The sequence below is a fragment of the Staurois parvus genome, unplaced genomic scaffold (assembly GCF_062004578.1).
Source record: "Staurois parvus isolate SC_StPar_1 unplaced genomic scaffold, SC_StPar_1.0 ptg000218l, whole genome shotgun sequence".
Classification (NCBI taxonomy): Eukaryota; Metazoa; Chordata; class Amphibia; order Anura; family Ranidae; genus Staurois; species Staurois parvus.
Window position 1 is genome coordinate 2143408 of NW_028318014.1, and position 13785 is coordinate 2157192.

Genomic DNA, 13785 nt, shown 5'->3' on the forward strand with positions numbered 1-13785 from the left:
TGGGGTCCCTCAAGGCTCTGTCCTTGGGCCCCTTCTCTTCTCCATCTATACCTCCTCCCTTGGCCAACTCATACACTCTCACGGCTTCAACTACCACCTCTATGCCGACGACACACAAATCTATCTCTCAACCCCCCACCTCACCCCCTTGGTCTCAGCCCGAATCACACACCTACTGAGCGACATATAAGACTGGATGTCACTCCACTTCCTTAAATTGAACCTCTCCAAAACCGAGTTTCTTGTCTTCCCCCCAGCCCGGACACCACCCCCCATTGACTTCTCCGTCACATCCAACAACGCTACCATCAAACCAGCCCTGCAGGCCCGAGTACTTGATGTCATTCTGGACTCCAACCTATCCTTTCAACCCCAAGTCCAATCTTTAACAAAGTCGTGCAGACTCCACCTCCGCAACATCGCCAAAATCCGCACGTTCCTAACTCCAGAAACCACTAAACAGCTCATCCACTCCCTCATCATATCATGACGCGACTACTGCAACTCCCTCCTCACTGGCCTGCCTCGCCGCTGGCTATCCCCGCTTCAGTCGATCCTGAATACGGCTAGCAGACTCATTCACCTTTCCAACCGCTCTGTATCTGCCACCCCCCTCTGCCAATCCCTCCACTGGCTTCCAATTGCGCAACGGATCAAATTCAAAATCCTAACGCTAACGTACAAAGCTGTCCACCATACTGCCCCGAACTACATCACTGACCTAATATCCAAGTACCGCCCAGCACGCACACTCCGCTCCTCACAAGACCTCCTTCTCTCTAGTTCCCTGGTCTCCTCCTCCCATGCCTGCCTCCAGGACTTCTCCAGGGTGTCACCCATCTTCTGGAACTCCCTGCCCCAACCCATCAGATTATCACCTACTCCTACCTTAGGCGCACCCTGAAAACCCATCTCTTCAGGGAAGCCTACCCCACCCCCTGCTAACTTGCCGACCTCCTCCACTCTTTCTACCACTCCATCCCCCACAGCTATCTCCTCCTGTGTCACCATCCCCTCCCTCCTAGATTGTAAGCTCGAAAGAGCAGGGCCCTCAATCCCCTCATGTTTTGCATTGTATTGGTATTGTTCTGTCACATGTTCTGTCCCCCTTTGTAATGTACAGCGCTGAACGAACTATTGGCGCTTTATAAATACTGTATAATAATAATAATAATAATAATAATAATAATTTACTTGTTAAACTTTTTTTTTTTACATTCCTTCATTTACTTCCTGATTTCTTGCTTAGGCAAGTGATGTCATACATCCCAGGAGTCTGCTGGGTGGGGAGGGGGGACTTTTCTCAGCTAAGCACTCCCTCCTGCTTGTATGCCTCAACTAAGGGCAGAGAGATTCCAGAAAGTCGATGCTACATAAATCTGCCCTTACACAAGATGGCCACGACCAGAAATGTTATGGGGGGTGTTTTTCAATATGATTTCTCAGTAAAATAAAGCATGGAGACATACTTTAGATGGATGGGGGGGGGCGGGGGGTTTCTTTAATATTAAAAATGAATAAATAGCATTTTTACTGTGCGGAGCTCAAGATACAGTGTCGTTCCATGTTTAATTGCTTTGTTTTTCTCTATCATGATGTCTCAAGCAATGTGTTAATACATAGTCATAAGAAACTGTGTCTGGCACAACCCATTAGTTTCCCAAGTGTAGAATTGCTGGAAGAAGTTGTTCAAGTATTCTGCTATGATCTATGCGGCAGGAAAAAATTTTAATATTTCATTTTTTTTTCTGCAGGTTTCTTGGGAATTGTCACTCTTCTTGCAGTGTTTTTCTTTTAAACGGGCAAGCGTCTTAATGACCAAGTATTAACTTCAGGATTTGTACATATTTTTTTTAAACCTGTGAATATTTGACAATGAACGGGCACAGCGATGAAGAAAGTAATAGCAGTGGAAATTCAAGGTATGATTTTGTTTTCTTCTCTTCCTTAAAGTGGTTCTTCAGTCATTGCTAGAAAAATTAAGTCAGCAGCTGCAAAAACGGTAGCTGCTGAATTTTAATAATGAGACACTCACATGTCCCAGGATCCAGAGCTTTCCTCACCCGGCCAGTTTCTTCACCAGGCTTCTGTCCCCAGTATACGAACTGTGGGGGGGCACAGTGACTCCTTTTGGCTTCACAGCTGGCTGCGCATGCGTGAGCCATGTTGCAGTACCTGAATGGACCCGCGGTCTTCTGGCACCTGTGACGTGTTCCATAAGGCTGCAGGGGAAGGAGAGGATGAACTTCCACTCGGGTTGCTGAGGTGATCCCACCTGGAAGTGGGGGAATGGATATCTGTGAATGCTGAGTATCTTCTCCAACCCTCCCCCCAAACAAAAGTGCCAAAGTAAAGGAGGAGGGTGGGGGGAGGAGGAAGAGTGGTGATAATAAAGGCTCGAGTTTATTAAAAAATAAAAAGTCATACTTACCTGCTTTGTTTAATGGTTTTGAACAAAGCAGCCCCAATCTTCCTCTTTTCAGGTCCCCCATTGGTGCTCCTGGCCCCTCCCTCTTGCTGAGTTCCCCCAGAGCAAACCATTTGCTCTGGCAGCCATATTTAGATCTTTGTAAACAGATAAGTTAGAATTCTGTTCATGCTGTCTTGTGATCTGGGCACCCTGACAGAAAATATAGCCATATTATTCACCTTGGTCAAGGTTCCTCCCGAGCCTGTGATTTTGCATTGATAGCGTTTCGGTTTGCTGATAGTTTTCTCTCAGCTCTCTCCTTCTGTCAGCATGGTCTCACTATTAGATAAATAGCACTGTCGAATGCAGTAGGATCTGTTTGTCTCTGAGTGATCCTCTTGCAGTATGAGATCCACTGTGTAGGTGATTAATATACAAACCGACTGATCTATTGGGTATATTTGGAAACAAATTGAATGATATATATATATATATATATATATATATATATATATATATATATATATATACATACATACATACATACATACATACATACATACATACAGTTGCAAGAAAAAGTATGTGAACCCCTTGGGATTACGTGGAGTTTTGCATGAATTGGGCATAAAATGTGCTCTGAACGTCATCTAAGTCACAACAATAGAAGAACACAGTCTGCTGAACATAATAATATACAAACATTAGATGTTGTCATGGTTTAATTGCACATAACATGTAAACATTCACAGTGCAGGGAGGAAAAAGTATGTGAACCTTTGGACTTAATAACTGGTTGACCCTCCTTTGGCAGCAATAACCTCAACCAAACATTTCCTGTAGTTGCAGATCAGACCTGCACAATGATCTGGAGTAATTTTGGACCACTCCTCTTCACAAAACTGTTTCAGTGTAGCAATATTCTTGGGATGTCTAGTGTGAATCTCTCTCTTAAGGTCATGCCACAGCATTTCAATTGGGTTGAGGTCAGGACTCTGACTGGGCCACTCCAGAAGGTGTATTCTGTGCTGTTGCAGCCATTGTTTTGTTGAATACCTGTATGCTTTAGGTCATTGTCCTGTTGCATCACCCACCCTCTGCGGAGCTTCAGTTGGCGGACAGATGGTCGTACGTTTTCCTGCAAAATGTCTTGATAAACTCTGGAATTCGTTTTCCCATCAATGACAACAATCCGTCCAGGCCCTGAGGCAGCAAAGCAGCCCCAAACCATGATGCTCCCTCCGCCATGTTTTACAGTGGGGATGAGGTTTTGATGTTGGTGTGCTGTGCCTTTTTTTCTCCACACATAGTGTTATGTGTTCTTCCCAAACAACTCAATCTTGGTTTCATCTGTCCACAGTATATTTTGCCAGTAGTGCTGTGGAACATCCAGGTGCTCTTTTGCAAACTTCAAACGTGCTGCAATATTCTTTTTGGACAGCAATGGCTTCCTCCGTGGTGTCCTCCCATGTACTCCATTCTTGTTTAGTGTTTTCCTTATTGTAGATGTGTCAACAAAAATGTTAGCATGTGCCAGAGATTTCTGTAGGTCTTTAGCTGACACTCTGGGATTCTTCTTTACCTCATGCAGCATTCTGCGCTGTGCTCTTGCAGTCATTTTTACAGGATGACCACACCTAGGGAGATTAGCAACAGTGCTAAACTTTCTCCATTTGTAGACAGTCTGTGGGCACATGAACATCAAGGCTTTTGGAGATACTTTTGTAACCCTTTTCAGCTTCATGCAAGTCAACAATTCTTGATTGTAGGTCTTCTGAGAGCTCTTTTCTGCGAGGCATGGTTCACATCAGACAGTGCTTCTTAAAACCAGTAAACCCAAAACAGGTGTGTGTTTTTTAAGGGCAGGACAGCTGTCAGCAACACATCCAATATCATAACACTGATTGGAGTCAAGGTTGGCTCACTTCTGGCTCCAATTAGCTCTGGGAGAAGTCATTAAGCTAGGGCCTCACATACTTTTTCCTCCCTGCACTGTGAATGTTTACATGTTATGTGCTATTAAACCATGACAACATCTAATGTTTGTGTAGTATTATGTTCAGCAGACTGTGTTCTTCTATTGTTGTGACTTAGATGACGTTCAGAGCAAATTTTATGCCCAATTCATGCAAAACTCCATGTAATCCCAAGGGGTTCACATACTTTTTCTTGCAACTGTACATACATACACATATACACACACACACACATTTTTTTTTTTTTTTTTTTTTTTTTATTATGCATACCTAACCGTATTAAATGTCAACTCTAGTCTCGGTGGAAAATTTAAAGGCAACATAGCATATCTGCTGAGCAGTTAAATTTTTTTTTCTTGCCAGATGTTCCTATATTGTACCAGTCAACTCCACCTCTTTAACCCCTTCACGCCTAAGGGTAAAACAAATCTAAATGCCTAAGCACAATTTTGCAACGTTGACAAGTGTTAACCGTACATATCATCACAACTACTTTGTACATCCAGGTGAATTATACCGTGTTTTTTTCAGGACAAACTGGGCTTTCATTTGGTGGTAAATGGTAATGGATATCTCCTGATTTTTTTTTTTTTTATTATTATCAAAGGAAAACTGGCCCAAAATAGTAAAAAAAATTTTTTTATTTAGCTGTGTGTTTCTTGTTACTACCATAACCTACCACCAAAGAACAACCCAAAATAAATTCTCCAGCTCTTGACAATCACAGTGATACCATATATGTATCATGTTATTTGTTGCTTGTACCCACAGTACAGCCCAGAAACAATAGTGCGCTTTTTGTCTTTTTTTTTATTTTTTTTATTTTTTTATTATTATTATTATACCTAAAACACATTGATACTGATATTGACACTAACTGACACCAATTTTTTTTTTTATTTTTTAAATCCTGACCTTTGACCTTGACATTTGACCCTGACCCAAACAATAACCCTGACACTGAACTAGATCAAACCTTGATCTAGGTATTTTTTATTTTTTTTTTTTGTTAAATTTTTTACAAACCTTTTTTTATCTCTGTATGCCAGGAGTTAGAGAGATACAATGTATCTCTCTTCTCCTTTCATAGAGAGAGAAAAAAAACAAGGGGGCCGGGCTGTACAGTAACTGATCACTGTGATAGCCAATCAGAGGCTATCATAGTGATCATGTGACCCGGAATCGGGAGTCCTGGGTCCCAATCGTTAGAACGGAACCCGGGGCTCTCAGTGACACCACGGTCTTTGTGCTGGGAGCGCGCAGTGCTGCGCGCTCCCAGCACAAAAACAAGTATGCAAATATGCGGGCCAACGGAAAAAAGCCAGTTCCGTGAGGCCGCATATTTGTGTGACGTTGGCGTCAAGGGGATAATCTGTTATTTAGTTATCCTTACTCTCTCTGATACTCAAGAAAAAAAAAAAGCCAACTGAAACCTACCTTAAGAGCTTATTTGCACTGCCTGTGTTCATTTTGCCTATTTTGAATATGCATTCCCATGTATTTGTGGCAATGCATTTCAGGTATTGTTTTGTTGTGGTTTTTTTTTTCCTGAGTTGCATTTACATGTGTGTGTCATGGTGAGTTCAGATGCATTCTGATATGTTTACATATCAGAAAAAAATGCAGCTTACTATGCTTTTTTTAAATGCACTTGAATGCATTGCAGTGGTGTAAACTAGGCTCATTGAAATGAATTTTTTTTACATATGCCTTTTTAAAAATGCATTCGACTGCATCTTGTGTAAATGAGCCATGAAAGTTTCATTGTCACTGGTGATGCAGGAGCAGAGATGCTGTTACACCATGCAGGCTCAAGGAAATAGTTTCAATAGTTTTTATTAGGATTTAAAATCAAACACGAGTACAGATAGTACGACATATAAACATACACTATATTTCCAAAAGTATTGGGACACTCCTCCAAATCATTGTAATCAGGTGTTCCAATCACCTCCATGGCCACAGGTGTATAAAATCAAGCACCCAGGCATGCAGACTGCTTCTACAAACATTGTGAAAGAATTGGTCGCTTTCAGGAGATCAGTGAATTCAAGCATGGTACCGTGATAGGTTGCCACCTGTGCAATAAGTCCATCCGTGAAATTTCCTTGCTACTAAATATTCCACAGTCAACTGTTAGTGGTATTATAACAAAGTTGCAGCAACTGGGAACAACAGCAACTCAGCCATGAAGTGGTAGATCACGTAAAATGACAGAACAGGGTCAGCGCATGCTGAAGCGCACAGTGTGCACACATCGCCAACTGTCTACAGAGTCAATTGCTAAAGACCTCCAAACTTCCTGTGGCCTTCAGATTAGCACAACAAGTGTAGAGAGCTTCATAGAATGGGTTTCCATGGCCGAGCAGCTGCATCCAAGCCTCCAAGTGCAATGCAAAGCGTTGGATGCAGTGGTGTAAAGCACGCCACCACTGGACTCTAGAGCAGTGGAGACGTGTTCTCTGGAGTGTCGAATCACGCTTCTCTGGCAATCCGATGGATGTGTCTGAGTTTCGCGGTTGCCAAGAGAACAATACTTGCCTGACTGCATTGTGCGAAGTGTAAAGTTTGGTGGACGGGGGATTCTGGGGTTGGGCTTGGTGGAGGGGGGGTCGTTTTTTAGGGGTTGGGCTTGCCCCCTTAGTTTCAGTGAAGGGAACTCTAAAGGTGTCAGCATACCAAGACATTTTGGACAATTTCATGCTCCCAACTTTGTGGGAACAGTTTGGGGATGGCCCTTCTATTTCCAACATGACTGCGCATCAGTGCACAAAGCAAGGTCAATAAAGACATGACTGAGTGAGTTTGCGGTGGAGGAACTTGACTGGCCTGCACAGAGTCCTGACCTCAAGACGGTAGAACACCTTTGGGATGAATTAGAGTGGAGACTGCAAGCCAGGCCTTCTCGTCCAACATCAGTCCCTGACCTCACAAATGTGCTTCTGGAAGAATGGTCAAACATTCCCATAGACACACTCCTAAACCTTGTGGACAGCCTTCCCAGAAGAGTTGAAGCAGTTATAGCTGCAAAAGGTGGGCTAACTCAATATTGAACCCTACGGACTAAGACTGGGATGCCATTAAAGTTCATGTGCGTGTAAAGGCAGGCCGACCAATACTTTTGGCAATATAGTGTATGTGCGTTTGGATGGTTACACAGTGATAGGTATTTAATCCCTTCACGCCTAAGCACAATCTTGCAACTTTGACATGTGTTAGTAAAACTGTACATATCATCACAACTACTTTGTACATCCAGGTAGATTATACCTAGTTTTTTTTTTTTTTTTCAGGACAAATTGGGTTTTCATTTGATGGTAAATGGTAATGGATATCTCCTGATTATTTTTTTTTTTTATCAAAGGAAAACTGGCCAAAATGGTAAAAAAAAAATCATTCATCAAAGAACAACCCAAAATACTTTTTCTAGCTCTTGACAATCGCAGCAATACCTTATATGTGTATGTCATTTGTACCCACAGTACAGGCCAGAAACAATAGTGTGTATTCGTTTTTTTGCTTTGTTTTTTTTTTTTTTTTTTTTACCTAAAACACACATACCAATGATTTAAAAAAAAAAAAAAAAATCCAGACCTTTTTGACCTGGACCCTTGACCCTGACCTTTACCTTGACCCAAACACTAACCTTGGCATTGAAGTGGATCAAACCTTGAACTAGGTATTATTTTTTATTTTATTTTTTAATAATTATTTATCTTTTTTTTAACCACTTGCCCTCCTGGGTATTTATCCCCCTTCGTGACCAGTACATTTTTTTGCGTTATGGCACTGAGTTACTTTAATTCACAATTGCGCAGTCATGCAATGCTGCACCCGAATTAAATTTATGTCCTTTTTTCCCACAAATTGAACTTTCTTTTGGTGGTATTTGATCGCCTGTGCATGTAAATTTATTGGTTTATGTGAAAGTTATAGCGTTTCCAAATGGCGGTATAAATAATGGGATTTTTTTTGTTCTACTAGTAATGGCGGCGATCAGCGAATTTTAGTGGGACTGCGGCGGACATTCTGACGCTGGGGGGAACTAACTTGGTGTCAGTGACACCAATACAGTGATCAGTGCTAAAAAAAAAAAACAGACACTTTACTAATGGCACTGGGCAGGAAGGGGTTAATGTGAGGGGCATTCAAAGGGTTAATTGTGTGCTGGGAGTTTTTTTTTTTATTAGGGGGTGGGGGGGGGGTTTCTTCATTGTAAGCACACTGATCGGTATGGCAGTACTGTGCACAGCCATCCCAAGCACTGTGCTCGAGCTGACAGGGAGGTAGATTGTTTTGTTTACAATCTTCCTCCCCGTCAGAGATGCTCCGTGATCACCGGGCGCTGGCAGGCAACTACTGGCTGGGACCCGGTGATTAACATCCGCGGTCACGAATAGCGGTGCGGGTAGGGCTCGCGCGCCCACCCTTCCCGGAACTGCAAAATGACGTGTATATACGTGATTCTGTGCACAGGTACCGCCCTGTAGCAGTATTTCTGCTATAGGGCGGTCCTTAAGCGGTTAACAAACATTTTGTTGTTTTTTATTTTTTCCCCCTCTATGCAAGGAGAGAGATACAATGTATCTCCTCCTTTCATAGCGAGAAAAAAAACACAAGGCGGGTGGGCTGAACAGTGACTGATCCCTGAGAGAACCAATCAGAGGCTATCACAGTGATCATGTGACTCGGAATTGGGAGTCCCGGGTCCCAATCGTTAGAACGGGACCCAGGGCTCTCAGTTACACACAGGTCTTTGTGCTGGGAGGGCGCAGTGCGGCGTGTTCCCAGCACTAAGACAGGTACGCAAATATGCGGCCCCACGGAAAAAAGTTCTGTGAGGCCGTATATTTGTGTTACGTTGGCATGAAGGGGTTAAAGTAGCAGTCGGACACACAAACAATGAGTGAATATATTTCCAATAGAAAAAGCAGCTGGTAATATTTCACAGGTATATAGATTCGAGTTATAAACGAGTGGTGTGTGTTTGTGTGGTTATTCTGTACAGGTTTACAAAGAACTCATTCTGGTAAATTGAGTCAATTTTCTGACTTGAGCTGCTGTTGCTTTCACTAACTCGGGCATTGCTCTTTTAATAGAATCCTTTATATCTACCAACAGTTCTACTTCAAAGAAATGCAGGCATGTTACACACACCACCATTTACAGCATATTAGAATGTTATTGGTTTTAATTGCATAACAATATGTTTTGTCATGCTGTCATTGTTTTCCTAAACTTTAAAGCTGAAATTAATACATTGTTAGCACTAACAACCTTTTACATTTTTTATTTTCATGTATTTTTCTGCAGTAGCCGATCAGATGATGAATCTGGTTCTGGCTCAGGGTCTTCATCGGGCAGCAGCAGCGATGGAAGCAGTAGTCAGTCTGGGAGCAGTGACTCTGATAGTGGCTCAGAATCTGGAAGCCAGTCTGACTCTGAATCAGACAGTTCAGAACAAAAGCAAACTGTTCAGTCAAAGCCACCAAGAATGGATGGGGCTGAGGTAATGTACAATTTTAAAATAGTTGCTAAGAATTAGAAGATGACCATGAGGTTTTTATAATATCTTTTGTTGACAATTGCTTGGCAGCTCCCGTGTAAATCCCCAGTGTGACACATACAGCCACCAATACAACTGAATGGTTGTACACTACTTTGGTCGATTTTTAAATGCCATTGGCTTCTGCATCAGTAGTGCATGCACATACGGTGTTTCTCCCTGAATGCATCACTTTTGTATTTGCGGAGAAGTGCCGTACATGCATGCACAGGTAAAAGTGGACACAGAAACCATTGACACTTGCCCAAGCACATCCACCTACAGAAATTCACTTGTATTGGCTCTTCACCAAACATATGGTGCACCAAAAGTGCTGGCGATTTTATACCTTAGCACATGGCAGCTGCTAAGTGTCTTGTGCATGAGGCATAAAGCTTCAGATGGAACATGGATGGAGATGGTGATCTCAAAGGGTAGTAGTTTTTTTGCCATGCAGTTCAATTGTGATTAATCTTATAAGGTCAGTGGATTATTCACTGACATGATTAATCTTTAATCATGTCAGTGAACAAGTTGGGCAAAAATAAAAAAATAAAACCGCGTCAAAAATGCATGTGTAAAAACACCGCAAAAAGTACTGCAGAAACGGATAAAACGCAAACTGCGTAGGTGTGAACCTAGTCTTTTGGTCTTAGGTCCCATTCACACTTGAGCATTATGTAGCTCAAAGCTCCAAAATGATCAGGGAGAAAAAAAATCAATATTACTGTATGGAGATGGTTCACATCTCCACTGCAAGTTGACTGAAGCTGAATGCCTAAAGCTCAAAACGATTTGGAGCTACTTTTGTAGCTCCATTTGGGCAGATTGATGGATTTTTGGCACGTTTACACACAACCAAGATAGTTTTTCTGGCATTGCAAAACAGCAACAATTAATGTCACAGATGAAATGTTTTCTCTATTGGCTAACACAAAAATGACAGAACTCAAAAATCCTGAACAAACCGCGCACAAAAGTTCACAAACACGCATAAAAACATCAGACAAAATGCATGAAAAAATGCTATGCGCAGGTGTGAATGGGGCCGCTGTCTGTGTTTTTACATTAATGTATTATTAATCATGCAGTTGTTGTAATAAACTAAGGATATCTGCTTTACTAAGGGGTTCCATGACCAAATAAATGCATGAATCTTGAAATCTATGTGATTCCTAATATCCTTATAATTTTTTAGCAGGAGTTCGTAGCTCATAAAAGACACTTTTCTTTTTACCTCTTCTTTACAGTTCTGGAAATCAAACCCCAGTATTCTTGCTGTGCAGAAATCAGCTATGTTGAGAAAACAGCAGCAGCAACTGTTACAGCAGAAACCACCAGCATCTTCAAATAGTGGCTCAGAAGAGGTATCTTTTGAGTTTTGCCATGCATATTTGTGTATATATATATTGTTTGTATGTATATAAAATAACTATGTAAATAGTTGGCTTAAAGGGTAGGTTCAAATGAAGCTGACTGGGTTACACTCTTCCTTCTAATATCTCTGCAACTTTCCTAATCAGGACAATAAGCATGCACAATGTCTGCAAGCCATTAGAAGTTTTTTACCCTTAGGGAGGATTTTGCCAAAACAGAAATTACTATTGTAGGGGTGATACCTAAAGGCTACTTTACACTGCAATCCCTGTGTTCAGTGTGCATTTCCGCGTGCTGCATTTACATGCATTTGTGATGCGTTTTGCAGTGCATTTTCAGTTTAGTTTTTGGTATTGGCTTTAAGTACCATCTCTATGCTAATGACACAAATCTATCTTTCTACCCCTCACCTTCAGTCTCCTCTCGCATTACTAAGCGACATATCGGCATGGATGTCACTCCACTTCCTCAAACTCAATCTTTCCAAAACTGAGATCTTAGTATTCCCTTCAGCCCGTGCACCCTCCCCTGACTTCTCCATCAAGATCAATAACACAGCCATCAGTTCCTCCCCTCATGCCAGGGTACTTTGTGTAATCCTAGATTCCTATCTGTCCTTTCAGCCCCAAATCCAATCGCTGTCCAAATCTTGTAGACTTCACCTCCAAGATACGCCCGTTCCTAACCTCAGAAACCACTAAGAAACTTATTCACTCCCTTGTTATATCTCACCTTGACTATTGTAACTCCCTCCTCATTGGCCTACCGAATCGCAGGCTATCCCCTCTTCAGTCTATCATGAATGCTGCTGCCAGACTCATCCACCTTACTAACCGTTCTGTGTCAGCCGCCACCCTTCTCTGCCAATCCCTCCACTGGCTTCCCGTTGTCCAACGGATAAAATTCAAAACATTAACAATAACATATAAAGCCATTTATAACTCTGCCCCAATTACATCACCAATCTTGTCTTCAAATATCACCCAAACTGTACTCTGCTCCTCGCACGACCTCCTGCTCTCTAGCTCCCTCGTCTCCTCCCATGCTTGTCTCCGGGACTTCTCCAGAGCATCCCCCATCCTCTGGAACTCTCTCCCCCAATTTATCAGACTATCGCCTACTCTGCTCACTTTTAGGCGATCTCTGAAAACCTATCTCTTCAGGGAAGCCTATCCTGCCCTCAGCTAATAATGGAATCTTCTACTCTTTCTACCAGTCCACCCCCCAAAGTTACTACCTTTTTGTACCACTAGCCCCTCCCTCCTAGATTGTAAGCTCCAAGGAGCAGGGCCCTCCTAACCCTCTTGTATTGAACTGTATTGTTGCTGTATTGTCTCCCGATCTATTGAAAAGCGCTGAGCAAACTGTTGGCGCTATATAAATCCTGTATAATAATAATAATATTTCTTATTGATAATACTTCAGCTTGTAGAGGTTCTGAATTGGCTGTTCTTGCCTGTTAGCAACCATTCCTGTTGTTCCACCATGACATGGTGGTTTTACGGCTCCAGTCGGCTTTTTCACCTAAGGTGGTCTTTGTTCCATCTTAACCAGTACATTGTGTTACCTTCTTTCTCTCCTAAGCCTCAGATGTCTGAGTGCAAGACTTTTCATACTTTGAATGTAGTTCGTGCAGTAAAAATTTAGCTGAAGTCAACTGCTGCAATTTGTCGGTATTATTCCCTCTTTGTGTTTCCTGAAGGCCCAGTTAAGGGTCATGAAGCTTCCAAAGCTATCATGTCTTGATATGTACATCTGTTTATTTTTCAAGCTTATGGTCTAAAGGGCAAAGTTATACCATTCTCAGTAATGGCTCATTGTACCAGGAGTGTTGGTGCTTCCTTGACTATCCAACCCCAGGCTTCAGCAGCTAAAGCTTGTAAAGCTGCTACCTGACTCATACATTTACAACAATCATTTCAAGTGGAAGTGAAAGCCTCTGTGGATGACTTTGGTTGGTAAGGCTGCTGTGTGACAGTCTAACCTTCTTCTGGTTTGGTGGTTTGGGACCTGTTGGCTTGTTGCCATGTTGCACTTCCCTCATATCTAGTGCTTTGGGACATTCCTGTCATAATGGATATGTGTATGTATGATAAAGAAAATGGGATCTTTGCTTTATTTGTAAAACTCTTTTCTTGAAATACAGCCTAGAACACAGGGATCCCACCTCTTCTTCTTTTTGTTCACTGCTTACTAAAAAAAAAAAAAAAACTCCAAAGCTTTGCTTGGCTGGGAGGGGTTATGCCTATTAGGAAATTTAGGGAATTTCCTGTTGTGTTTTTTTTGTTTTTTGTTTTTTTTTTTTGCCAGAAGTTGGCAGCATAACTTTGTGTAATGGATATGAAGATACTGTGTCCTTTTGATGTACTCCAAGAAAATAATTTTACAGATAAACGAAAAATCACATTATTTGCAGCATTACCTGGAGAAAATAAAGGGAAAGAGCCACTACAACCAATGACTGTTTAACTACAGTA

The 13785-nt window shown here is 41.9% G+C and overlaps 1 protein-coding gene across 2 annotated transcripts in view; it reads left to right on the forward strand.

The window, feature by feature from the left end:
- The window catches only part of CHD1 (chromodomain helicase DNA binding protein 1), a 143766-nt gene that overhangs the window by 25105 nt on the left and 104876 nt on the right, over positions 1-13785 (forward strand). For both annotated transcript variants that reach the window (XM_089679116.1, XM_089679117.1), the window contains exons 2-4: positions 1755-1922; positions 9700-9895; positions 11182-11298. In XM_089679116.1, coding sequence (XP_089535242.1) covers positions 1876-1922; positions 9700-9895; positions 11182-11298 — 360 coding nt within the window. In that variant the 5' untranslated portion in view covers positions 1755-1875. The remainder of the gene's footprint in view (positions 1-1754; positions 1923-9699; positions 9896-11181; positions 11299-13785) is intronic.